This window comes from Protopterus annectens, chromosome 14.part0 (assembly GCF_019279795.1).
Source record: "Protopterus annectens isolate FY-2018-M chromosome 14.part0, PAN1.0, whole genome shotgun sequence".
NCBI classification, from domain to species: Eukaryota; Metazoa; Chordata; order Ceratodontiformes; family Protopteridae; genus Protopterus; species Protopterus annectens.
Window position 1 is genome coordinate 46798334 of NC_056748.1, and position 27890 is coordinate 46826223.

The window sequence follows — 27890 nt, forward strand, 5'->3', positions numbered from 1 at the left end:
TAGCGCAAGCCCTTGGATAGCTTCTTAAAGGTATATACACATACATATTGCTCTATTTATTTGAATTTGTTTACCGGGATGGTCCAGCTGGGCCAGAAGTGCCCATTTTCAGTGGAGTCCCAGGGAGAAATGATCTACAACATACAAGACATTTCATCTACATCCTCCCACTTAAAGATTGCCCTTTATGAAATCCTTCTATGTGGCACACCTCATCACAAAAGGTTTATCATCCAGGAAAAAAGAGGTCCCCCTCTACTTGTCACTCATTAGACCCATTATAGAGTACAACGCCCCTGTTGGTATGTACCTCACAAGACATCTACAACAACTGGAAAGGCCACAAAATACCTCACAAAGAGAATTACTGGCATCAAACAGATGCCCTATGCAAACCATCTCAAAAAACTCCAGCTTTACTCCGTCACATATCGCCTACTCAGAGACAATCTCTGCCTAACATACAAAGCTATGTCCAACCCAGAGCTGTTGGACATGCTCCACTTAAAGAAATCACAATCCCTCTGAGCTACACTCTCTAGGGACCTAAACCTTGTCACCACAATAAACAGAACATGCTGGAGGGATAGATTCCTGTCCCAGAGACTTCCCATACTCTGGAACAGACTACCTATCTATATCAAACAAAGCTCATTAGCACTCTTCAAGAAAAATCTTGATGTCTGGATGGAAAAGCCTGTTTCTTCTGTTTTCACAATGTATAACCTTGGCTCTGGACAAATATTCTTCACAACACCGATCCAATCATAACCTTTGGATATTTGCATCCTTACCACCTCTCTCCTTTGTGTAATGAATTGAGCTGTCTGCTGGTTTTATTGTAGTAGGACTTCTGGGTAAGGAGTTTCCTCAACAGATTGTGATTCACTGATCTGCTGTTCTTGACACATGGAACCAACAATTGACTACTGAGTGGTAATGTGGTTCTGGTTTGCCTCGACAGAAGTCTCTGAGAAGGTGAACCAAGATGTTTATCACGTGGAGTATTTCTGAGATTCAAGGAAACATCATGATTATCTCGTTTTAACTTCTCATGTAACTGTTTTGCACTTTGCACTGCATGTTCTGCCAAACCATTTGATTGTGGGTACTCTGGACTACTTGTGACATGAGTAAAGCCCCATTCTTCTGCAAATATTTTGAACAGTTGGCTTGTAAACTGCATGCCATTGTCTGAAATAACTTTGTGCGGACTCCCATGTACAGCAAAATGATGCTTCATCTTCGTAATGACTGTGCTGGATGCTACATTAGGAAGTAGGTCAATCTCGAACCAGCTGGAGTAAGAGTCTACTAACACTAAATAATGTTGACCATTCCACTCGAAGATGTCTGTGGCTACTGTCAACCAAGGTAGTTCCGGAATCTGGTTAAGCTGAAGTGGTTCTTTCTGTTTCTGAAGCTTTGTACTATTACATATTGGACAAGAAGGGAGTGCTCTCTCAGCGTCTTGAGACATAGAAGGCCAAAATGCTATCTCTCATGCTTCTTTTGGTAGATTTGGTTCCTGGGTGACCACGATGCAGAATAGTAATGTACTCAGGTTGCAAAGACTTTGGAACAATTACGTTTGGACCATTCATTATGATACCTTTGTCAGACAAAATCTCATCTCTGTATGGAAAATAAGGTTGCAGTTCTTGAGGTAAACTAGATTGCTTTGATGGCCATCCTTGATTGATAAAGTGGTTGAGCCTTTGTAAAACTGGATCTGTGGCTGTGTGATCTCTCAGCTCATCAAGATGTGTGGAAGAAAAATTACACATTTCCATGACTTCAAAATCATCAACCGAATGAGAATCTTGATTGTCATTCTGTTCAGTGGTATGTCTGGGTGATCTGGACAATGTATCAGCAAGATAAAGAAGTTTGCCTTTCTTGTAAACAAGATTGAAATTATACTTTTGCAATTGGGCTGGGGACAAATGCATTGATTTTCTCAAGATAGTGATTAATGGCTGATGATCTGTTTTGATCTGGATAGGTCTACCATAAACATAATCGTGGAACTTTGAGCATGCAAACACAATTGCCAAAAGCTCTTTCTCAATCTGGGAGTACTGCTGTTCAGTTGGGATAAGAGTTCTCGATGCACAGGTAACAGGTTGATCCTCTTGTAGAATGACTGCACCAAGACCAAGTTTCTAAGCATCACAGGAAAGTGTAACTGGTTTGCGAACATCATAGTATCTGAGCACTGGCGGACTAGCAATTCTCTGTTTCAGGACATCAAATGCTCTTTGGTGTTGCTCTAACCAAGACTAGGATACATATCTTTACATGTCAGCTCTCTAAGTGGTGCTGAAAGTTGGCTCAAGTCTGGCATAAACTGCCTAGGTAGTTGACCATGCCAAGAAAACATTGCAGGGCTTGAACATTTTCTGGAGCTGGCATTTTGAGAATGGCTGATTGCTTTGAAGAATCTGGTTGCAGGCCTGTACTTGTAAATAAATGACTAACATAAGGAACTTCTTGTAGCCTGAATTTGTGTGGGTTGAGCTTAAGATTCATGTGATATGCCCTTTTTAGAACTTTTCTCAAGTTTCTGTCATACTCGGCTTCATCATGACCTCCTACTAGTACATCTACTATGATAGCACAAGGATACCCAGAAAAAACATTTGCTCCATTGCATGTTGAAAGACTTCACTTGCAGAATTTATCCCAAATGGCATTCTCAAAAATCTGTACCTACCAAACGGAATACTGAAAGTAGTGAGCAATGATAATTTTTGTCAAGCTGAATTTGCCAAAATGAGCTCTTTGCATCTAAGACAGAAAAAAATACTGGTATTTGGCATCAAGGCTGAGACTTCTTCAACTGTGCACATTGGATGATGATGTCTTTTTAGCACTTTGTTTAAATTTCGTGGCTCAATACATATTCTGATGTCATCGGAGCTTTTCTTATGAGCTACTACCATGGAAGATACCCATTCAGTTGGTTCTTCTACTGGACAAATCACACATTGTCACACCATTTTATCTAACTCGGCTTTAACTCTGTCCTGCATGGCTATTGGGACTTTACATGCTGGCCTGATAACTGGATTGACCTCTGGGTCTAACTTCATGGAGTACACAACTAGAAATTTGATTAGTTTGTCTTGGAAAAGATCAGCATAGGTAGAAAAAATGTGCTGGGCAAAATAAGATTAGTGTTCTTTTAAGCTAACAGGATGGACTTTCTTGTTAAATGAAAGCAGTTCCAATTTCAAAGCGTCTCTGAGCCCTAATATTGACTGAACATGCCTTTTGACCACATAAAATAATAAGTCGTAGCTCCTTCCGCTCTGCTGGAAGAAAAAAGAAGCACTACTGAGCCTTCAGTTTGAACTTCTTCACCTCCATAAGCAACAAGTTTCTCACACCTTGTCAAATCAAGCCTTTCATCTTTAAACACTTTAGTAGATGTTTCTGCAGACACAACATTGCACTTGGAACCTGTATCAACTTTGAGCTCTATGGGTTTGTCATTTATCTGAATAGTGCAAAATACTTCCTTCTTGGCTCTTAAATCAACTGCATTGACTGTTTCATGAAGCCCTGACACACCATCAACATAAAGAGTAGACTTGCCACAGTCTAACTAATCAACTTGTTTCTTAAAATGTTCCCTTTTAATAAAAGAATGTGGGCCTTTTGATTTTCACAATCTTTTGAAGTGATTCCACTTATTGCATTTGTGGCATTGTTGACCAAAAGCTAAACACTCTTCCTCAAGATTACCTCCACAATTATGACAGTTGGCAATGAAACCAGGTTGAGGCACATGCTTTGAGTTTGCTGACTCACTCATGTTTCACTGAGAATGCAAATTCTGGAATTTGCTAGGAAGTTCTGGGGTTTGCCAGTGAGTGCTACAGGGGTTAAAGCTGCCATGTGCTTGGATCAGGTTCTTTTAGCCACATGCTGCATACAATCAACATGAACTTTATCACAGTGCCTTCTAGTGCTGCTCTCATTTGTAAGCATATCTGTGTGCTTTTCTGTGAGCTCATATATCTGACAAATCTCAATGGCCTAATTCAAAGTTAAAACACTGTTCTCACAGCATCACCTTTTATGCCACACACAAGTCTGCCCTTCATCAACTCATCACTTAAGTCACCAAATCTGCAAGTTTTAGCTTTAATTCTCATGTCAGTTATATATGCTGCAAAAGTTTCACCAGGCTTTTGAGCCCTTGTGTAAAATAAGTGCCATTCCATTGTAATACTCGCCTAGGGGTTACACATTTCTCTAAATTTATGTTTTAAGCAATCTGGGTCCTCCCTTGACTCAGCCTGTACAACAGTATGATGGTTTTCCCCCTCACCAGCATAAATAGCAGGTGCATACACAAATGAGTGCTTCCTTTCAATGGCTTCTGACCCAGCTAAATTAAGTAGAAGAAATGCGTTTGTATGGTCATTTTTATCAGCAAATGCAGCCTGTATGAAGATGTCATACTCTTGCTCAATAAAAGAAGTAACAAAGGGCCACAGCTCCAAAGGCAAACCAAAACTGTAATCTGTGAGCGCTTTCGTTCACTCAAATCAAATGAACTTCTTCAGACAAATTCAAACAGTAAAACCCCTCCTTATATAACCAAGAAATCACATGATCAATAAAATGCATCACCTCAAGTTTAAAACTGATTGTTAAAAGGCATATACATATTTATAAAAATATTTACATATACTTTAAAAGAATCTTTAAGCACAAAGGGGAGAATTATTAATATATAAAAAAAAATCAAAAAGGTGTAGCCATACAAACCTATAAGTACATAAAATATTATACTATCTTATAAGAACATTCTATACTGAATTTCATAAACTCATTCAGTGTAATAAACTTTTAAGTTTGAGTAGACACATAACAGAACACTGCTCATTAAGGCCTGGATAACTATGCGCATTTAAGGTAAGTTGCCACCATAACTCTTGTCTTTCGAGTCAAAGGGATGTATGCCCACCTCTAGGACCCTCCATCACCTAGTTGATCACCTTAAATTTATAGTGGTGTCCAGGGTTATCCCTAACATGGTTGGCCAAAGCATTATTTTCTCTGTTTCTATTTATACGATAAATGTGTTCATAGATTCTTTCTTTGAACTTACGATTGTTTTATCCGATATAAAATGCCAGACAGAGTTGACATCTTGCCAAATATACCACACTTTTAGAGTTACAGTCATATCTAGCAGTGAGTGAAAAATGCCTGTTAGCGATTGTATAGCCCCTACCTATGTCTATGTACCTGCAATAGGTACAAGCTTCACATTTAACCATTCCCGGGTTGCTGTTGTATAATGTATGCTCTTTCTCTAATATATTTTTAAGTTAGCTCCTTTTCTGTACACAACTCTTGGTAGGACGGCCAATTTAGATCTAAGATCTGTGTCTCCCATAAGGATACACCAGTTTTTTAACAGGGTGCCCCTTATGGACTCACCATAAGGTGTATCTGTAGTAATTAAGCTGACAATATATCCATTCTTATCCCTATTGTTATTACTTTGCATTGGCGTATTTATGTCAACACTATTACCCTCAGGGGTGGCAGGGCTAAGCGTATGAGCTAATAAGGCTGGTGGTCCCACAATGGGTGAGAAGTGCTCCTCCCTTCATTTTATTTGGACTTCTTTTATGAGTCCCTGCAGTAACACTTCTGGGTAACCCCTTCTTTCAAACATTTGTTTTAAATTATTGCATTCCTGCATGAATTCTCTATCCAAGATGATCATCTGTGCTGCCCTAACCAGCTGACCTTTGACTATAGATTTTTTCTGGTATTGTGGATGGCAGCTTGTGTAATGTAAAAATGAGTTTGAGTAGGTTTTCTTTCTATGAATTTTAGATAAGTAGCATCCCCCTAAAATGTCCTTAGTTAATTCCACGTCCAAGTAAGCAATCTTTACGCTGTCAAAATCGGATGTGAATTCCAGAAAGGATGTGCTGGCATTCATCTCATCCACTATTTCCTTAGCCGTAGTTTCATCTCCATTTATGATCATAAATCCACCTGCCATGCCCACAAAGTATACACTAACATACTGAAAATATGGCCCTTGTAATTATGTATGAACAAACAGTGCTGTGAGCTTGCAATAACATTCAAATGCACAATAAACTCTTTGAAATGCTTTACTTTGCAAGATATGCTCTGTAATGGCTGTATTCTGCGAAGTATCTTTACTGCAACACTGCACAAGCATGCAAACACTTTATACACTTCTGAAAACTCATATCTTTGTTTAATATGAAAATACATATGCTTTGCGAAAATGTGGTTGTTTCCTTTTATTTTATTTGAGTTATGGAAATCTGACTATTTCAAACAATTTCCATAGTAATTTGAATGTTTTTATCAATAATGTACATATCTGTTTATGTGAATATCGTTTAGAACATTCTGTATGCCCCTTTTCATAGTTTACAAGTAAGAAATAGTGCTGAGCAAGATTTAATGTTTAAATTTGTTTCTGACCTGTTTTGCGAAGTTTAACCCTTTTTGAGATGGTCCACTCATCTATATTACACCAACCATAGCCAAGTGCTTCTAATCATATCAGCCAAGCTGTTCAAACGTCATGCTCCTTGGATATGCTGGTTCTGACTTCATGCTTTTTAGACATGCAACTTCTGACACTATGTCGCTCTTTTGTCTCTACTACAAATAATAAGAAGGCTTGGGTTTCATTCAGCTGCTTTAATATATATAAACACATCAGGATGGATAGCAGCATCTTTAAATATGAACGAACTAACAAACAAAGCTTACATACATACATGTTCACATCTCAACAGCAAAGTACAGAATGGCAGTCAGGCTCGCACATGCTCAGTGTTTATACTCTAGTGCAAGTCCTTGGATAGCTTCTTAAAGGTATATACACATACATATTGATCTACAGGGGGGGAACCGCTGACTGGATAACACATAAAATGTACAAATGTCTGCTTGTATACCAGGTGGTACACTAATTTGTAAACCTCAGAACCTAAGCAGAAATTCTACATTTTGGGTCTACCCCTCTGAAAGAGTGTCGGTATTAACACAGAATTTTCATTTTAATTCAGCTTTTTATTGCAGGAACTGAGCAAGACTGACATACAGGCATTACCTTACTTATCATAGAAATGCTTATTTGCCTTTGGCAGTGCTTTGTTTTTAAGCTTCTAGCAAATGTCTTAGTCTTTATAGTTCCCATCCATCACTTTACTTGTTTGGAAGTTAGAGCAGGTGGTTAAGACTATGGCTGTTAACAAGCTGCAATCTGTAGTCCAGGTTTTGATACTCTCAACTTCCATTTACCTACTACTGTGTCACTATCAACAAGCCACTCACCCAGGCAGTGCTCTTGGGTGGGGTAGAATCAGTGCTCCACTCTGGTTAAAAAAATACAAATAGGAAATGTGTCTGTCAGTATGGATATGTGGGCATTCCCAAATGTGATATTTAAAAAAAAAAAAAAAGGTGCCAGATTGACTGCTGGGTAGGAAATACCTAATGAAGGATGCACTAAGGAGTGCCCTTGGTGTTAAATCTGTATCTTTTACTATGAGATAATCTTGTGGCTGAAGCAAACTCACAGGACATTTACAAGAAATAAAGCTGAGTACTAAGAAGTGAAAAAAGGAATAAGCTAATGAAACCACGATGGAAAAGCTCTTAATACCAGCAATTGTGAAGGTATAAAATGTTAGCTTGTTTTTTTAATGTGTATTAAGCCTGAAGAAGCCTATATGGTGAAAGATTTTCTTGCTGCTATTAAAGTGTTTTTCCATTGTGGTTTCAGTAGCTTATTCCTTTTTTCGCTTTGCTGCTGTTGAGTTGCTGCATCTACAACCTAGTTACGGAGTGTTTTCCATTGAGTATTAAGAAGTACTGAATATGGGGCAGTGGCACGACCTTTTGAAAGCTCTCAAACTTCTGAGTGTGGGGCAGCAGGAGAAATGCCAGTGAAACCAGCCAGGTAAGGGAGAGATTCAACTGGTGCAGTAGGACCCAACCAGCTATGGAAGATCTGAACAAATGAGAGAAATGGCCAAGACTGGGGTAGCAGGAAGCAATGTTTATTTCTTCAAACAGGAGACAGTTTTTGTTTAACAGCCAGGTATGGGAGATGTCTTTCAACTGCTGCAAATTGTGTTTAGGAAGCATGGATATTTATTTCTTCAAATGTGTGTATGAATGGAACAGCCAGCTAGGTACGGGAGATGTTTAACTACTGAGAAATGTCCCGATGCCCCAGATTGGGGGGGGGGGGCACAAGTAAGTGAGAGAGAGAGAAAGAGTGAGAGAGAGAGAGAGAGAGAGAAAGAGTGAGAGAGAGAGAGAGAGAGTGTGTGTGTGTCTGGGATGCTATCTAAATAGAAATAATTGGAGTCGGAACCTTAATCCACCACTCTAACTCCTAGACTTCCTTTTGGTATACCACTGAAGAGTCTTCTTCTTCTTTCGGCTTTTTCCCGGTTAGGGGTCGCCACAGCGGATCATGATTAGCAGTGGTGTTTTACGCTGTCTAGTTGCCAGCCCAGTGCCCAACCTTCCACAGAAGGCACACACACGCACGCACTCACACCTAGGGCCAATTTAGAGTGTCCAATCCACCTACAGCATGTCTTTGGGATGTGGGAAGAAACCGGAGTAACCAGAGGAAACCCACGTGACCACAGGGAGGACATGCAGACTCAGCACAGAAGGCACCCCAGCCGAGGATCAAACCGGAGAACCTCTTGCTGTGAGGTGGCAACGCTAACCGCTGCACCACCGTGGTATACCACTGAAGATTACATTGAAGGAAATTAGATTGCCATAAAAAATATCGGCCATGTTCTTTGGACATCATCCTTGGTTTTCTTGTTCTGTTGAATGCTAACAGTGTGTTTATTATTTAGCTTTAAATAAATTATACAGCATGAAGTCTACAAGTGTAATACTAGTATTAAATCTATGACTACATTTATTAACTTGTTTTTTGCAGACACATACGTTTGAAATGCACTGTGCTTGTGCTACAACAGTTATCTAGTTTTCAGTATAGAACAGCATGGCTGTGAGCTGTTAAACAGCTGCTTTCTGTAGTACGTGGTTTGATTACCTCAAACTTCATTAATCATGGTTTGATTACCTCAGCCTTCATTAATCATGGTTTGATTACCTCAGCCTTCATTAATCATGGTTTGATTACCTCAGCCTTCATTAATCATGGTGTGATTACCTCAGCCTTCATTAATCATTTATGTGATTTTGCCAAGTTACTTCACCAGGCAGTGCTCCTACACTGCTCATGCAAAGTCCCACTTGTGTCCACTGGGCTGCCCCAGGCTGTTAGCAAATGCATTGCTCATTTGTCATTTGAATTCCTGTACCATTCACTTGGGTGCTAATTAGTACTTCACTTTATGCTAATTGAGTATGAATCCCAGCATGTCAGTTGTAGTTTAATTGGTTGCCAGATGCATTTTTGCTAAATGCAAGTTTCAAGGGAATAAATAAATCCACGGAGCTGAGTAGAAACCACTGAACTGTTTATTAATTGAGCGCTTTCGTCAGGCGTTCAACCCAAGACTTCATCAGAATTAGAATTAGTTAAACATTTTTCTTTAAATACAAAAATAGACCATCACATATCAAACCTATGCATCCCAACTGGTTAAAACCTAACACTAACAATTTAAAAACAAGCCTCCTATTCCAAACATATGTCTCTAATTACTAAACAAAACATACATAGTAGCCTGACCACCTTTTATAAAATCGTGCCATGTAATTCACATTTCAATAAATTCATGATTAAATTAAACTCATTATAATCTGAGTCATAGTAAAGACAGTGGATGTAAAATTACAATAATCCAACCAGTCCATTCTTGTTCAATACAACTACAAATAAAAAATACATTCAATTCAATATTAATAAATACAACTATAGATGGAAATCAGACTTGAGTTTTAAATAACTTGAAATGGATAATATATCATTTAAACCACAGTTATTCGTAGCATTGCATCTCAACTGCCAGAGTAATTCCTTGTATTCAAGAAATAACTCAACAGGTCCACCCCTGGTCCCTTCGAGACATACTTGTTCCAAAACAGAAAATTTGAAAGTATGCTGTGGATGCTCTATAATATGTCTAGCCAGGGCATTTTTAATATTGGCCCTCCTAATATCGTACATATGCTGATAAATACGCTTGTGTAACATATTAATAGTTTTGCCAATATAAAATCGTTCACACACTTGACAAATTGCAATACAGACAAGGCATTTAGTCTGGCAATTGTATTTCTTAGCCAAAAAAACTTTTCCATATCCCCTGATATACACCATATTGGTTTCTAGTACTAGGGGCCCTCTGCATACCTTACATTTTTGTATTTAAAGAAAATGTTTAACTAATTCTAATTATTCTGATGAAGTCTTGGGGCGAGCGCCTGATGAAAGCATTCAGTTAATAAACAGTTCAGTGGTTTCTACTCAACTCTGTGGATTTATTTCTTAGTTTTCAACTGCTTTCTGTAAGTTTCAAGGGAAGAGAAGTTTAGATTTTCTCATGCCAAGTCTGTTTTCAATGTCAGGATATTTTATTTTGCTTAAAAAATGACTGTCCGTGATTTTTTTTTAACTGTACAATTTTATATACATTTTAACTGAAATCTAAATAGGTTTGTAGGTGATTACTAGGGTAATGACATAAGAACCTTTAAAAGCATAGCCAATAATACCCCAAGATATGGTAATATTTTATTTAACATTTGTTGACCAGGAAAGCCCAACTAGGATAGAGCCCACTTTCACCAGAGGCCTGGGGAGAAATGCTCCAGACGCACGTCTTTGGAATGTGGGAGGAAACTGGAGCACCTGGAGAAAACCCACATGAACGCAGGGAGGACATGCAGACTCCACACAAAAGGCACCCCAGCCGAGAATTGAACCAAAGAACATCTTGCTGTGAGGTGACAATGTTAATCACTGCACCACTGCGCTATCAATATTATATCTTAATTCCCTAGATATGGGATGGGGTGGTATCAGCGTAGTGGGTCATAGGGTGTTGGAGCTCCGAGTCATTTTACAGACTGCCTCCATCCATAAGGGACATGGGCAGTACCCCAGGAAAGAATTTACAGCTCCCCATCCATTTATCCAAATTCTTTTTTAAGAGAGTGAGGGACATGCTTTTTTAATGAAGATGGGAAGTTTATTCCACAGACAAGGTAGCATTTGGGATATGAATCTGTTTCGCCAGCAAGTCACAAATAAGGCTCAAGTCCATAGAATGCGCAACTCTTGTATAATTTTTCTTGCTGGATCAGAGAATGCCTTGTAGGTCAGGCATAAGTCCCAGCTCAATAAATGATATGTGATATGAGTAAAGAGATGGGGCCTTTAGTCAGTCTGCATAAGACAAGTGTCTTACACTTTGTATTTTTTTTTTAGTGAGAAACCTCCAGGGCTACTTCAATTAGTGTAAGTCCCTGGTTAGGTACATGCAAAAGGGAGCAGTGTACTCGATTATGGGCCTGATGGAGGCTCAGTACAATGGCACTATGACTTCCTTTGATCTTGATACCATGCCTTTATGTATAACTTGAACCACAAAGAAGGATTTCCTTACTATTGCAGCTACCTGGTGGTCAAAGTTTAGTTTACTATATGTGTTCCTAGGTCCCTCACCCCAGGGTCTACTTTTAACGGTATGTTATCAATATTAAAATTTCAGGGATATCTGATTTACCAAATGGTATGACTGCGCATTTATTAACATTTGGTCTCAGACCATGGTTTTAGCACCAGCCATTTGTCATTTTTAAGCCTGTCTGGAAGATGTCAACATTATTTGGGGATTCAATGATTGCTCTCAGCTGACAGTCATCAGCGAACTTGGTGAGTCAGAGGCCCCCAACATTGACCTTCACTTCAGCGAAGTATACACCAAACAGGAGGGGTTCCAATACTGAGCCCTGTTAAACACCTCTAGTAACAGGTTTCTTATCAAAGTGGATTCACCCATCTGGACAATGTGTCATGTCAGTGAGTCAGTTGGCTGTCCACTGGATGATATACGGGTTTATGGCTAACTCAGTAAGTTTATTTATAATCCTTGAGTGGGGGAATGTGTCGAAAGCTTTGGCCAGGTCTAGATGTGTACCATTTTACCCTCATCCATAGCCCTGGTGACTTTCTGAAAGAAGTCCACCAGATTGAGAAGACAAGAACTCCCTTTGACAAAGCCAAATTGGGTGTGGTCCAGTTTTTGGAGGGTTCTTATGTCATTATTGTTCACATCCATGATAATTCTCTTCATGGTCTTGCAAATAAGACTGGTCAAGTTTATGGGTCTGTAGTTCTCTGGGTCATTTTATGGGCCCCTGTTGTGCAGACGGACAACTGTTGCAGTCCTCCATTTCTCTGGGACAAAGCCCATTCGGAGGCTGTGGTTAAAGACATTTCTAGTGGCCCTGACAGATTCTGTTTTAAGCTATTTAACAAGCATCCTGGAATGTTGTCGGGAACCTTGGAGGCTGTATTTTTGACTTTAGCAAGCACAGTAAGGATCTGTTACCTCATACTGACCAGTACAGGGATGGTTGTGAGTATTTCTTTGGATGTGGTAGGAGGTGATGGGAGGGGGGGGGGGTTTGAACTTAACTTGTTGACCAGCAGGTTTGCTATAGTTTCAGGCTGGGTGTAAGTGTTGCCATTCATGATTAACCCGGTACATTACTAAGCGTTGCCCCTGACGTTACGAACTTAATAAAAAAAAGTCTTGTGGTTATCTTTCACCCAAGAGACCATGTTTGCCTCATAGTTTGCTTTGGCGACTTTGACCAGCTCTTTAACTTGTTTATTTAGACTGGTGAGTGTCTTTTTGCACTGATATGTCTATTCCTTCTTGGCTTTGCAGAGGCTTTTTTTCCTTTTGTTGAATAGCCTATTTATGCTAGGGGTTCACTAGGATGGTTTATTTTTGTTACTAATCATTGGTTTGACTCAGACAGGTACTGCCTCCTCACAGCTATGAATATGGTTGTACAGTGCTTTTGTGTATAGCCCAGAGTAGGCTTCAGTGTTATCCGGATTCAGAGGGATTTGAAAGTTTAACAAGTTGTCATTTAGTTTGAGATAATTGGTCTTATCAAAGTTCTTAACAGGTTTGGAGTTTGATAGGGGCTCTAGGTTAGTTTTAATACTAAAGATCATTTTGTGGTTGGAATTTACCAGGGAGGAGTTAATACACAGGAGGGAGCAGCATCCCCCCATGTTCGTTGAGTACTAGGTCTAAGATATTTGTACCCTAGTTGGGAAGCTAACTAGTTGCTCCAGGGCATTTGCACGGATGATGTCCTAAACATCTGAGCATGTGAATTATGGGTTGTATAAGTCTCGCAGTTTATGGAGGGGTTCAAGTCACCCATAATTATGGTGTTAGGCTAAATGTTAAAAGATTCTAGTAGGTTTAGGTAGGAGGTGAGGTTTTCCCAACTCATGTTAGGGGATCTGTAGCTAGTAAGGATATCATCGGAGGGTCACACCTATGGTTAGTTGGGCATGAAGTAGCTCAAGTGCGTCATATTGTTGGACCAGTCTAGCAGTGGACTTGTCCTTTATAAACACTGAGACACTACCTCCCTTTGTTTTATCCTGAGTTGAGGGGGATCGAACTCCTAGCATTAAGCAGCATTACCTTTAGGTAGTTGTGAGTAATTTTTGTTATGTTGGAGGGTTTAGCAACTTGGCACGGCCTAAAAATGGCACTATGGAGATAAAGTGTTTGCCAGTATCAGGAAGCCAAGTGGTGACAAGTGCAAACCATCTCTGGCAAAGCATCATGGTTTGTTGATCATTGTCTCCTGAGGCTTGCAGATATTGGATCCTCTTGTTGTGACACCAGAAACTAAGCCAGTTGTTGAAATCAATCGTTTTTTACTAGTACTGTGCCATCTATACGGGTGAAGGTACAACGCTAGTCAATGCTAGAGTCTAGAGTCATACCCATCTGGGACACATATTCACACACATATATAATGAGCTCCATTATGTCTCTCCTCATATAGTCCAGTGAGGTGTGCCTTTGTCAATATCTAAATGTCAGTAACATTTGCATTAGGAACAGTTTCCTTTAAAGCTGAAGTTTTACTGCTGCAGCAATTGCATATGTATTGACTTAGCATATTTTATCAGGTGGTTAATATTTTGTATCTTCTCATAAATACTCTAAAATGTGCTGCACATTGCAGGGTCTTATGGTAAGATGCTAGTGATCCTTATACCACTTCATGTAGTTCATCCAACGCAAGTAACAGAGTACATGTAACTTTATTTCCTCACAACAGCAAGAGGTGCACAGTCAACAAAGTGGCTATAACTGCTGGTGGGGGGATTTCCATGGATGAAAGTACTTTGTGCACTTGTATGGTCATTTTTAAATAGTCTATAATCTGGCTTTGCAGGACATGTGTGTGTGTGTGTGTGTGTGTGTGTGTGTGTGTGTGTGTGTGTGTGTGTGTCAACGTGGAATACAATGGCAACTTTGTTGTCTGTGAAACAAATTTGAAATATGTGACTGGTTATTTTGCAACAGGCATCTGAGAAGTATGCAGTCAATAATCTAGCCATAATTGCTGTGCTTGGAGGATGTCTGTGAATAAAAACAACCGTCTCTGCTGAGCTAGTCAGTAGATGGTCTTTGCAGGACTAATCTGCATTTGTGTAAAGCTAATTGGAATACTCTTACTGTGGCCAGTTGTATCACAATCAGATGGGTGATATGGTCACAGCTGATAATGTGTAGCTGTAATTGTTGATTACAGATATTGGTGAATTATAATGGCAGCAGTTTGTGTGTCCTTTTATGGTTGAAATATTCTGACATGGGTACTTTTGCCACTACTGGTTTGTGCAGTTTGTTTCACCAATTACTTGAAAAATGTTCAAAACTACATATTTAAAACACGCTAATGAATATTACTGTATTAAACAATGTTGCTGTATTTAGAATCAGGAAGGCGAGTCAAAACATGCATTAATGCATGGTCCTAAAAGTGTGTGTGTGTGTGTGTGTGTGTGTGTGTGTGTGTGTGTGTGTGAGGGACATGGTTTGAAAACATCCCAGGGTTTAATCTGCCACTGGCTAAATGCATTTTCAATGAATAAGTTTCAATGAATGTGAATTTTCAGAGAAGAGAAGTTTATTGTTGCTCATGCCATTTCACACTGAGCTAATCAGAGGAAGGGCACTGAGCAAACTGATCTGTGATATATAACACTAAATATCCTTTTTTTTTGCATATTTTTACGAGTTATTTATAGCACTTTTATTGTCTGCTGCATACTTTTCTAGCTATTTTCACTGTGTGTGAGGTATTAACTAGAAATTATCTACAATTGTTAAGCATCGGTTTTGGTTTGTTTGTTCTGATTTCCTGCCACGGAGTGTCTTGTATAACTTAATTGTTTGCAGTTAAAAGCATTCTCTAGAGTCTCCTTGCTCCTTTATCTGTTTAAATATTTCTGCAGTTTCTTCTACCTAAGTAGTGTGGGTAGTTGTAGCATTGTCCATATTCAGGCTTGTGATTTGGGCCTAGTTGTTTGTTGGTAGAGGCTGTGTGTCTGAGCACATGTTCCAGGTCATCTTAGTTTAGCCAAAGCCAGTATAGCATTGCCATCTTAGTTTATCCAAAGTCAGTATAGCATTTCAGTGAGAGTGGAAGTGTTTATGGTCATTGGCTGATTGGGGTTACCTGGACTACGGCTTGGAGTAAGCACCTCATTGGTTCTTTTGAGCTTTTTTTTAAAGTTCCAGGTTTCAACTTTGTTACTTAAGAAGTTAACTTGTGAGTGTTTCTGCCATTTTACACTGAGCTAATCGGAGGAAGGGCACTGAGCAAACTGATCTGTGATATATAACATTAAGTATCCTGTTTTTTGCTTATTTTTACAAGTTATTTATAGCACTTTTATTACCTGCTGCATAATTTTCTAGCTAGTTTCACTGTGTGTGAGGTATTAACTAGAACTTTTCTACAATTGTTAAGCATCTGTTTGGGTTTGTTTGTTCTGATTTTTGTTTCCGACCCTCCCTCCGTGTATCCTATTCTTATACGTGGTGGCTTTGCAGTTGCCCACCCCTACTGTAAATTTGATCTGGGACACTACCGCATTCTACCTAATACAGGGAGAACATTTGAGAAGGCAAACCCACTTAGTTTCTTAACCTTGAATTATCTTCTTCTCCTCCTTTCTCCCTTTCCACTTTACCAAAAAAAAAAAAATCTAAGCTTGTTTCCTGCCTTTCCTGTAGGTAGTCTAGTTCAGATACAGATTTACTGTATCCAGGACTTTTTGTAAGTTTCTGACACCCCAAGCCTTTCTGTGTTGGAGGGAAGTCTTCTAGCTCATCAGTGGGAGTGGTAAGCACTAGGTAGCTTATCTAAAAAAAAAAAAAAAAACACTATTCATCATCGCTTAGCTAGGGTTAAAGTATTCCCAGCGCCATAAAGTCTGCTCTTCTAATTTTTCCTAAGAACTAGCCAGTTTTAGTTTTAGCAATCAAATCGTTTCTTTGAGTTCAGCACTTGTTCAGAACTCGTAAGCACTAAATAAGCTACAAATTACTACAGCACTCAGCTTTACTCACTTGTCTAGAGAAAAACATTTTTTAGTACTTAATAAGCACCTATCGGGTCAGCTCCCGGTGTTTTCTCTTGTCTACCTGATGAATCTGGGCATCTTGGGGCAATGCAGCAATTGCCTCATGTACACAGACAACCCTCTCCTCCTACCACCCAACACTACAACCTGTGAGAGATGCACTTACATAGCCAAACTTGAAGCAAAGCTCTCTTCACCCAAGATTGGACTAAGACAGTCAAGAGGAGAAGGTAAACACTTGCACCACAATACTCATCACATAGTCCCTCAAAACCTACACCACCAAAACACACACACAGAAACACAAAACACACACCAACATTCGCGGAGGCTCTCAATAAAAATCTGCCCAAGCAACAGGGACCTCCAAAGCAGAAATGCAAGCAACCTCCACCCCCCGCCAACACAACCCAAAAACTCAGTGTGCCACTCAACCACAGTCGATAAGGCATAACAACGTACCCAACACTCTAGTCATAGGTGACAATATAGTCAGGCACAGTGATGTTCCACTCACCAGGCTAAACAAGGAGAAACTTATTGTCAGCTGCCTGTCAGGTGCCAGGATCCACCACATAATGCACACACTCAGGTCACTCCACAGCAAGTACAAATATGACTCTGTCATTGTCCATGTTGGTGTGAATGACCTGAGACGTACCTCCCTGGACTACATGAAAAGAGACATGGAGGAGATTTCCAATCTTGTAGCCCAGGCAGGTATGACCCTAGCCCTAAGTAGCATCCTGCCATCACCAAGAATGATACCACAGTACAAGGACAAAATGATTGACTTCAACAACTGGCTAAGCTTCTGGTGTCATTCTAAGGGGATCCAGTTATCTGTCTGCCTGGGATGACATGATCGACAGACCATGATGCTTTGCCAGAGATGGCCTGCACCTGTTGCCCTTGGGATTCCGGATTGGCTAAGGCTCTTGCCACCCCTATAGTGCCTTTTTTAAGCAAGGTTCAAATGACAAATTCACCACCGTAACAGGTACAAGCAAGCAAAATCTGAGGGTAATGCTACTCAAGGCTAGAAGTCTAAACCTCAAAATGCACTCACTCAAGGCACTCCTTAAAATGGAGAACAGCGACATCTGTGCAGTGACAGAGACCTGGTTCAGGGCTCCAGAAAGCACCTCTGATTTCCAGGCTATAATTCATACCACACCTTTCGGCCACCTAACCTGGACCGAAACACAAAAGGCGGAGGTGTGTCCATATTCATTAAGGATATCTACACCTCCAGGCTAGTTGCTCAGCATAATGTATCCGAGATTATCCAAGTGCAGCTAACTCTGGGCAAGACGGCAACCAAATTGTAGCTTGCTACAGATCCCCACCATGCCCCAGCATTCCCACTCCTCATTTCTTGATACACTGGAAAATATTAGGGTACAACCTAACACCCTAATAATGGGTGATTTCAACTACCCCACCATTAACTGGGAAAACTACTCCTGTACCAACTCTTTTTCTCAACGTTATATGGAATTCATAAATTCCAATGCCTTGGATCAACTAACTTATCCACACCCCCACTAGGGGCAGCAATATCCTAGCCCTAGTCATTACCAACATGGGCAACCAGTGTTCCACACCAGAGGTCAGTTCCTCGGTGGTCAGATCCGACCACAAGCTAATCACCCTAGACATCCACATCCCACCCCCATTAGGGAAACCACCATAAAAAATTTCCCCAAAGCCAACTTCACACTTCTTAAGACACAAGTGGCAGACTTCACGACACCCATGCAGATGGACAATAGAGGTACGACTGCTGAATCCTACACAAATGCACTTTATAAACACTTACACGAGTGCATGGATCGTGTAATCCCTAACAGAACCAAGATGCTATCCTCCAAAAAAAGGAAGCCAATCTGGTGGTCTTCTGCCATAAACAAACTCTACAACAGAAGAAATAAAATGCTGCAAAAAAGAGTAAAATCCCATGATTGGAGGAACTCCCTGGTCAGCCTCAGTAAGAAGCTGAGATCCCTCATAAAATTCTCCAAAGCTAGCTACGAAAACAAAATTGCCACTGATTCTAAAGACAACCACAAAGCATTCTATAGCTATGTCAAGAATCTCAATGGCAACACTCAGATTTGCTCTGAGTTATAGCATAATGGCACTAAATATACAGAACCAAATGATATTGCCAACATCCTGGCAGATAGTTTCAGTGCTAACTTTACCCCCCTCTCACCCCCTAAAGGGCCCATCTCTATACAGGAAGAATGCAAAGTTCATGTAATCATGGCTGCACAGGTAAAAACCACACTCTCCAAAGCCAAGAACACATCATCCATGGGACCTGACAACATCCCAGGCTGCGTTCTACACGAACTACAGAACAAACTGGCACCCCACCTAAGTACCATGTTCAATCATAGCCTTACCTCAGGCTTTGTGCCCACTGAATGGCGCACAGCAACAGTCATCCCACTCTACAAAGGGGGAGCCACCACGGACACCGGGAACTACCCCCCCCCCCATTAGCCTGACAAGCCTGGTCTGCAAGGCTATGGAACGTATCATCATGGAACTTATAAACAATGACATTGGTAATCTCCAAACTCTGGACCCCACCCAGTTCAGGTTTGTAAAAGGCAGATCATGTCTCCTAAACCCGATGAAGCGGTCACCAAAGCCGTAGATGAGGGTAAGGTGGTTCACACAGCCTATCTAGATCTCGCCAAGGCTTTCGACACCATTCCCCGCTCTGGAATTATAGATAAACTCACTAAACTGGGTATAAATCCCTATGTTACAAGATGGGCTGCCAACTGGCTCACTGACAGAACCCACACTGTGAAAGTAGCAGACTCCAAATTCGACTTCAGACCAGTGACAAGTGGAGTACCACAGGGTTCAGTCCTGGGTCCTCTCCTGTTTGGTATCTACTTCTCTGAAGTACAGGCTAACTTAGAAGGTCTTTGGCTAACGAAGTTTGCAGATGACTGCAAACTAGGAGCCATAATCGAAACTCCTAATGATGTGGACATCCTACAAAAGGGCCTCACTGAGACAGATGCCTGGTTTCAAAGCCATGGCCTCAAGCTCAATGCCAAAAAGTGGATTGTCATCTCTTTTAGTAAAAACTCTGTACCCATGAACTACCACATGGGCGGTAGTCTAATTAACACCCAAAGTGTGATAAGAGATCTTGGGACACAGGTGGACAGTAGTCTCTCCTTTTATAATCACATCCCCACAGTATTCAGGAAATCTTTCTATGTGGCACACCTCATCACAAAAAGTTTCTCATCCAGGAAAAAAAAGAGGTCATTGTTCTCCTCTACTCATTACTCATTAGACCCATTACAGAATACAGTGCCCCTTTTGGTATGTACCTCTCAAGACATCTACAACTGGAAATGCCGCAGAAATACCTCACAAAGAGGATTACCAGCCTCAAAGAGATACCCTATGCAGACCATCTCAAAAAACTCCAGCTTTACTCCTTCGCATATCACTTACTCAGAGGCAATCTTTGCCTAACATACAAAGCTATGTCAAACCCAGAGCTGTTGGACATGCTCCACTTAAAGAAATCCCAATCTCTCTCAGCTACACACTCTAGGGACCTAAACCTTGTCACAACAATACACAGAACATGCTGAAGGGACAGATTCCTGTCCCAGAGACTTCCCATACTCTGGAACAAACTACCTATTTATATTAAACAAAGCTCCTCATTAGCACTCTTCAAGAAAATGTGATGATTGGATGGGAGATAGGAAATTCACCCCAGGGATCACTTCTGTGGCTCTGCTCGACATGGCACAGGAAAATAATTTTCTTGGGTGGCGAAAGCCAGGGTACTTTTTTGGCTAGGCTTATATAGGCACTAGGGCCAATAGCCTAGTACCTGCCTATGAACCTATGTTATGTCTGTTTCCGGTGTGAGACCGTTCTGTTTGGCAAACAGGTATCAATGTTTCTGCTCTAAAGTTTGAAATAAGTTTTTAAATTAAATCTAAATCTCTGTAATCACTGTAAAATAAAATAAAATAGTAAGTACACTGACAGGTTTAAACAGTATTTATGGTAACTGGGGAGAGGCAGCCAAGTAATGGGATGCTGGAATGGTGATGGTGGTGGTTTCAGGGCCTGGTCTATTACCCTGCCTAGGGCCCCTTCTAAATAGGATTTGGCTATGCCAGGAATCAGTGCCATGGTGAGCCAGTCCAAAAGGACAAAACATAACTGTTAGAAATTATACTAACACACAGAATTCCAAAACACATGGTTGGCCTGGCTCACCTGGCTCAACACCACCATCTAGAGGAACTGAAGGGCAATGCCATGATGAGCTGATTAAAAGTGGAAGCTTTTCTGTCTGGATCTGCTTTCTAACACAGCCTTTTTCAAGTAGGTTTTACATATTATTGATATAGAAAAATGGGTACATAAGCAGAAGCTGTGTCTATATGACAAACACTGCTTTTGTACTTCATATGGACACTCGAAATGACAGTCTCTCTGTTCACTGTACTCAGTAAAGCTACATTCTTTATGATATTGTGCTGTAAATATAGGCTCAAAACTACATCACAGTGTTTACAGAGAATACTGGTGTCCCAACAAGAACTGAATTGTCTTTAGGAACCCAGGCATGAAATTATTTTTGAAAATGTGACCAGGGCCATTGACAAAGGCAAATCTGTGCATACAGAATACCTTGACTTGGCAAAGGCCTTTGACACAACCCCATACTCGGGCATTACCGATAAACTTAGCAAACAATTTAAAGCACTGTTGTTAAGATGGGCTGCCAACTGGCTCACAAACCTATCACACTCTGTCAAAGTGGGTGATTCCACATCAACCAGCAGAACTGTCAGCAGCAGTGTGCCACAAGGGTCAGCGCTGAGCTCCCCTACTGTTTGATATACTTCTCAGAAGTTCAAACCAATACTAAGGGGCTGTGGCTGACCAAGTCTGCGGACAACTGCAAACTGGGTGCAATTACTGAATCCCGAAATGATATCAGTATAGTTCAGTAGGGTCTTACACAGACCAATGACTGGTGTCTTAGTCATGTTGTCAAACTGAATGCAAAGAAAGGCATCATCATTCCCTTCGGTAAAAACAATGTCCCTTCACATTGTCAGATTAACAACAATACCCTATGTACCAATGAAGTGGTAAGGGATCTTGGATCACAAGTAGACTGCGACTTTAACTTTGACCACCATGTGTCTACTGTAGTAAGGAAGGCTTTCTACATAGCACATTTGCTTAGCAAAGGCATCAGCTCTAGAGTAAAGGAGGTTATAACCCCTCTGTACTAGTCACTAATCAGCCTCACAATTCAGTATAATGCCCCTTTCGGCATGTACCGTACAAAGCACCTGCAGAAATTGGAGAGACCTCAGGGGTTTCTAACTAAGAAGATCAAAGGACTCCAGCACATGCCTTACACAGACTGACTAAAGTCCCTGTCACTATACTCAGTATCGTACAGACTTCTTAGGAGAAACTTATGCCTGGCGTACACTGCAATCTTCGACCCAAACCTAATGAATTTGGTGCACATCTGTAAATCAAACGGGACTACTAAGTTACCCATTCCAGGGACCTAAATATGGCCTGCAACTTGAATAGGTTCTGTTGGAGGTACCGATTTGTCTGCTAGCTACTGCAGCATCTTTAGAATAGGCTGTCAGTTCAAGTGGAACAGAACACCTCTATGACACTGTTCAAATGGAACCTGGATGAGTGGATGGGGTACCGTAAATTCTTACCGGGGATAGCGCCCACAACCCTCCTGGACATGGGCACTCACTACTAAATACAATCCTGGGTACTGACTAGAGTATCTATGGTATCACATTGGGATGAAATGGCCAGGCTTGAAATGACCTCCAGGTCGCTAGTCTAGTAACCTCCTATGATCATATGACAAACTGAATGCTATAAACAGCAGAGAGGGCATTGTATATGTGTCAAGAGACTCCAATGTATGAAGAAAGAACATTGTGCTTTCTCATCTTCTAGACAGTACCCCAAAGCAGGATAGAGAGCTTTCTCTGAAAACAATAATGTATTTACACAAGGGTCAGACGCTCCACAAGCATCCTCCAAAAAGGCCTCATAGAAACAGACAACTGGTGCCAGAGCCATGGCCTCAAGCTAAACGCCAAAAAGTGTATAGTCATCCCCTTTGGCAAAAACAAAGTGCCCACAAATTACCACATAGGTGGTAATCCATTAAGTACAGAAGAAGTAATTAGGGACCTGGGGACCCAAGTTGATAGCAATCTCTCATTTGACAACCACGTGGCCAAAGTGGTTGGAAAAACATTTTATATAGCCCACCTAATCATGAAGGGATTCACATCTAGATCAGGGGAGGTCATCGTGCCTCTTTACTCATCCCTCATCGGGCCCATAATTGAGTACAATGCCCCTTTTGGGATGTACCTTACCAGACACCTGCAGCAACTGGAAAGACCCCAAAAGTACCTCACCAAGAGGATCAAAGGGCTCAAACAGATGCCATATGCTGCCCGGTTAAAGAAACTCTAGCTCTACTCAGTGGCATACCGCCTGCTCAGAGGCGATCTGTGCCTGACGTATAAAGCCATGTCCAACCCAGAATTAATGGACATGCTGCACCTCAGAAAATCCAAATCCCATCGAGCTACGCGCTCGAGAGACTTGAACCTCAGCACTGAAATAAACAGGACATGCTGGAGGGACAGATTCATAACCCAGAGGCTCCCTTCACTCTGGAATAAAATCCCAGTCCAGGTTAGGCAGAGTCCCTCATTGACTCTCTTCAAGAGGAATCTTGATGAGTGGATGGGAGATCGTAGGTTTACCCCGGGTATCACTTCTGTGTCACTGTTAGACAGAGGCACAGTATACTAACCTCAAAAAAGGGCATAGCAAAATTAATTTAAAATGGGTGGCGAAAGCCAAACACACTCTGGCTAGGCTTATAAATGCCCTATGGCAGATAGCCTAGTATGAACCTATGAAGCTTAGGGCTATGTGCCTGTGCAAGTACTGAACAGCCATATTGAACAGCATTTCAAATTAAGCTACTTGTTGTGTCTTCTGGCTTTTCCCGGTTAGGGGTCACCACAGCAGAACTCCGGTCCGCTAATGATTGGAGTAATTAGCAGAACTGATCTAAAGATGATTTTTTTGATTTCTTGAGCAATGTCTCACGCATCACCTAAGCACCTAGTCACTATCTCTGCTCTTTCATTCTGATTTTCACCCTCCACTTCTACTCTGTATTTATTACTTAATGGACTAATAGCGTATACACACACACACACACGCACACATATATACATACGTGTACAGACTGTAAACCTCAAACATTTTCAGCAGGTTGTAACAGCTACTCAAGCAAAACTTCAGGACAATTCCTTACTGTAATTATACCAATTACTTTTAACTCTATGATTACCTGTATCAAATTTGTGTTGTTTACAAATGTGTAGTGTTGCTACTTTTGATGTCTTTTTCTTATTTTTCTGTTATAATCCTGCATTTATGGTGATTCAATCACCTGGGCTTTATTTGAAAATGGACGGTTTTATACAGTGCACTACCCCAGTAAGCAAACATAAATAGAATAAAACACCATAAAATAAAATCTCAATTCATAGTCTCCTTCTACCTATAATGGGTGTTGAACACTAGCTCTGCAGCCTCGTGCTGCAAACTGTAAAACTAGTCTGGAAGTTTGTATTTACTTTGTCATAATGTCAGATACTGTCATTTTGAATAAAGATTTGTAAAGATTAAATAATATTTTTTTTCGTATCCTCACTGAACATACCTTTCGTCTGGCAATAGAGAACTCTTTTTCACAAAGTTTACAATGCGTTGCTTCTTTATCTTTTAACCACACTTGTCCCTGCATTAAATGAATGAAAGAAAGTCACCATCATTACATCTAATATCATCCAGTGGAGATTTAATTAAATAAATAATCAGTTTAACAAATCAGCAGTATACAAACCTGTAAGGCTTTATTCGCTTCCTTTATATCTTCAATTTTAAGTTTTGACCTAAATAAAATAGCACACTTGTAGTCAGCATGTTTAACAATGAAAGCATAAAATGAATGATCATAATAACGTTTCTTTTGGTATGTGACTGAAGAAAAGTTTAAACCTTCTCAATGAAACTAGTTTTGTAACATGTAACGACCTTTTCTATAACAGCCACTTATTTTGCAGAAATTATTTTAACGGTTTGTGGATTCACCACAGCAGATGCATACCACCTCATGGGCTTTGTGAATCACTACAGCAGTATTGGGAGGTGTCATAGGGCTGTTAGACCCTCACCACACTGCAATGAAAGGGCAAGCTGCTCTGTTTGATAACTTGATGGTGCAGTAGGCTTGCATTCCTATGTTTTCAGCTCACAGCCTAATGCTGGCTAACCAAGTATCTGTCGTTTTAAGATGATCTGGAAGACCTAAAAAGAAGTTGCTTTGCTAAATATTAAGAAAAAAACTGATGAAGTTTTGAGTTGATTAGAAAATACTGATGTAAAAAGTTGATTTACTCTGCATAGCTAACATTATATGACTAGATGTCTACATCCATTAACTAAAAATGTTATTAGAACAAACTGGAAAACTGATCTCTGCATCAGGGGAATGTTTTCTTTTCTTTTCTTTCTGCATTTAGTCCGACTTCCCAAATACTACTGTCTGCCTTTATGTGAAAAATCTTAGTGTGACCAACACAATCTCCCTCCCGAAGCAAAAACAAAATCATGTATGATTGCTTTATCAAGACAGACTGCTTAGTCAAAGTACACTGATCTGTAAATTGAACAGCCCTCACTTATTAATAATATAGGGTCTCTCCTGGGATCCGTGTAAAATACATAAGCTGCCTCTCACAGATCATGTTTTTTGGATGCAGTTTTTACAAAGCAGTCCTTTAGAAGCATTTAGTGCATCTGAAGTGAAGAAAGGTGACACTAATTACTGTTAATTTGGCAATATATATGCAAGTAACCAGAAGGAAGTCTCTAGTGCCAAATAAGAACCTCTCTTTCAGAGACCTTAACTGAGGAATTCAATTTTCTTTTAGAACATTTTCCTACATCCTTTTCCTCCTCCACTTCCTGCTGACCATCAGCTTTCTCATCTTCCTAGCCTTCCTAACTATTCCAACCTGGATAAAAGTTGACCTCAACAGCCACCACAGAGGCATCAGGAGTTTCCCATTATGGCTCTAACCCCCCTCTTCTGGCAAAGGTCATGTGACATGCATCATTGTAGGGGCCATTGTGTTTTTCTTCTGTGAGTGGAACCTTCCATACACCCACAATTCAGGCCACTGCACATTCAGTCTGATATATCGAACATAAGCCCCAGGTCACTCCTGTACCTGCCTTCCATGTTTTGAGTGGATCATGGCACCAAGCAGTCTGCACTGCACCCATTCCCTCTATGCATACACCCATCCTCATCAAGAAAGCTCCCAGCTGTGGCAGATGGTTACTAGCTGACAATTGGCTTAAGTACTGGTGTCATTCAAAGGGGATCCAGTGCCTGTCAGCTTGGGATGATATGCTCGACAAGCCACGATGCTTCGCTAGGGACGGCTTGCACCTGTCACCCCTGGGCTTTTGGATATTGGCAAAGGCTCTTGCTACCCCCATAGTGCCTTTTTTAGGCAAGGCTGAAAAGACAAACCCACCTCCATAGGTATCACAAGGGATAAGAAACTAAGAGTAATGCTACTCAACGCCAGAAGTCTAAACCTCAAGATGCACGCACTCAAAACTCTCCTTAGCATGGAGAACATCGATATTCGCAGTAACAGAAACCTGGTTCAGGGCTCCCGAGAGCACCCCAGCACTACCAGGTTATACCTCATACCATGCTTTTCAGCCCCAAAACTTGGACCGAACCACAAAAGGAGGGGGAGTATCGATATTCATCAAAGATACCCACACCTCCAGGTTGGTGGCAAAGCACGAAGCATCAGAGACTATCCATGTGCAACTAACAGTGGGTAAAACTGCCTTCCAGTTTATAGCCTGCTACAGACCACCCTCCCAAACCCAGGAACCCCACTGGGCCTTCCTGAGAACACTGGAAAATATGAAGGTCTCTCCAAACACCATTATATTGGGCGACTTCAACTACCCAAACATAGACTGGGAGCATTACTCTAGCTCCAACACCCTAGCCCAAAGGTTCCTAGAATTTATAAACTCAAATGCTATGGAACAACTTGTTACCATTCCCACAAGAGGGGAAAACATACTGGACCTGATCATCACCAACATGGGGACTCTATGCTCCAGACCAGAAGTGTATCCCTCACTGGTAAGATCAGACCATAAACTAATCTCACTGGATATTCACATCCCGATCCCACCCCTGCCCAGAAAACCACAGTGAAAAACTTCTCTAAAGCAAATTTCACACTCCTCAAAACTGAGGTGGAATCCTTCAAAGCCCCGGGCCTGTGGAAAATACAGCCCAGACCGCAGAATCCTTTATAAACGCATTCTATGAACACCTTCAGGAATGCGTGGATCATGCGATCCCAAATAAAACCAAGACCCAATCCTCCAAAGGCAGACGTCCTGTCTGGTGGACCCCAGCCATAAACAAACTATACAATAGAAGGAGGAAGCTACTAAATGATAGAGCAAAATCCCAAAAAGGGAAGGCATCACTGATCAGTATTAGCAAAAAACTACGGGCACACATAAAATTGTCTAAGGCCAGCTTCGAGAGAAAAATTGCACAGGACACTAAGGATAATCACAAGGCTTTCTTTAGTTATGTTAGGAACCTGGGTGGTAATTCCCAGATATGCTCAGAATTAGTCCAAAATGACAAAAAATACACCGAACCCACAGCCATTGCCAACATCCTAGCTGACAGGTTCAGCGCAAACCCCCCCCCCCACCAAAAGGGCAAATATCTATCCCAGCAGAGTGCTGCCCCCCTGACATCTCAGATGCTCAGGTAAGAGCCGCCCTCTCCAAAGCAAAAAACACAGCATCAATGGGACCAGACGGTGTCCCGGGCTGCGTCCTACATGGACTCCAAGAAGAGCTAAACTCAAACATAAAACTACTGTTCAGTCTCAGCCTTACTACAGGATATGTGCCCAAAGAGTGGCATACAGCAACAGTGGTCCCTCTCCATAAAGGTGGTGCCTCAACGGATCCTGGAAGCTATCGCCCCATAAGCCTG

The 27890-nt window shown here is 41.0% G+C and overlaps 1 protein-coding gene across 2 annotated transcripts in view; it reads right to left on the bottom strand.

Annotated features, from left to right (window-relative positions):
- RUFY2 (RUN and FYVE domain containing 2) overlaps positions 1-27890 on the bottom strand; it is a 2497315-nt gene that overhangs the window by 68542 nt on the left and 2400883 nt on the right. For both annotated transcript variants that reach the window (XM_044055761.1, XM_044055762.1), the window contains 2 exons: positions 24672-24720; positions 24489-24566 (listed from right to left, as the gene is read on the bottom strand). In XM_044055761.1, the coding sequence (XP_043911696.1) occupies positions 24489-24566; positions 24672-24720 (127 nt within the window). The remainder of the gene's footprint in view (positions 1-24488; positions 24567-24671; positions 24721-27890) is intronic.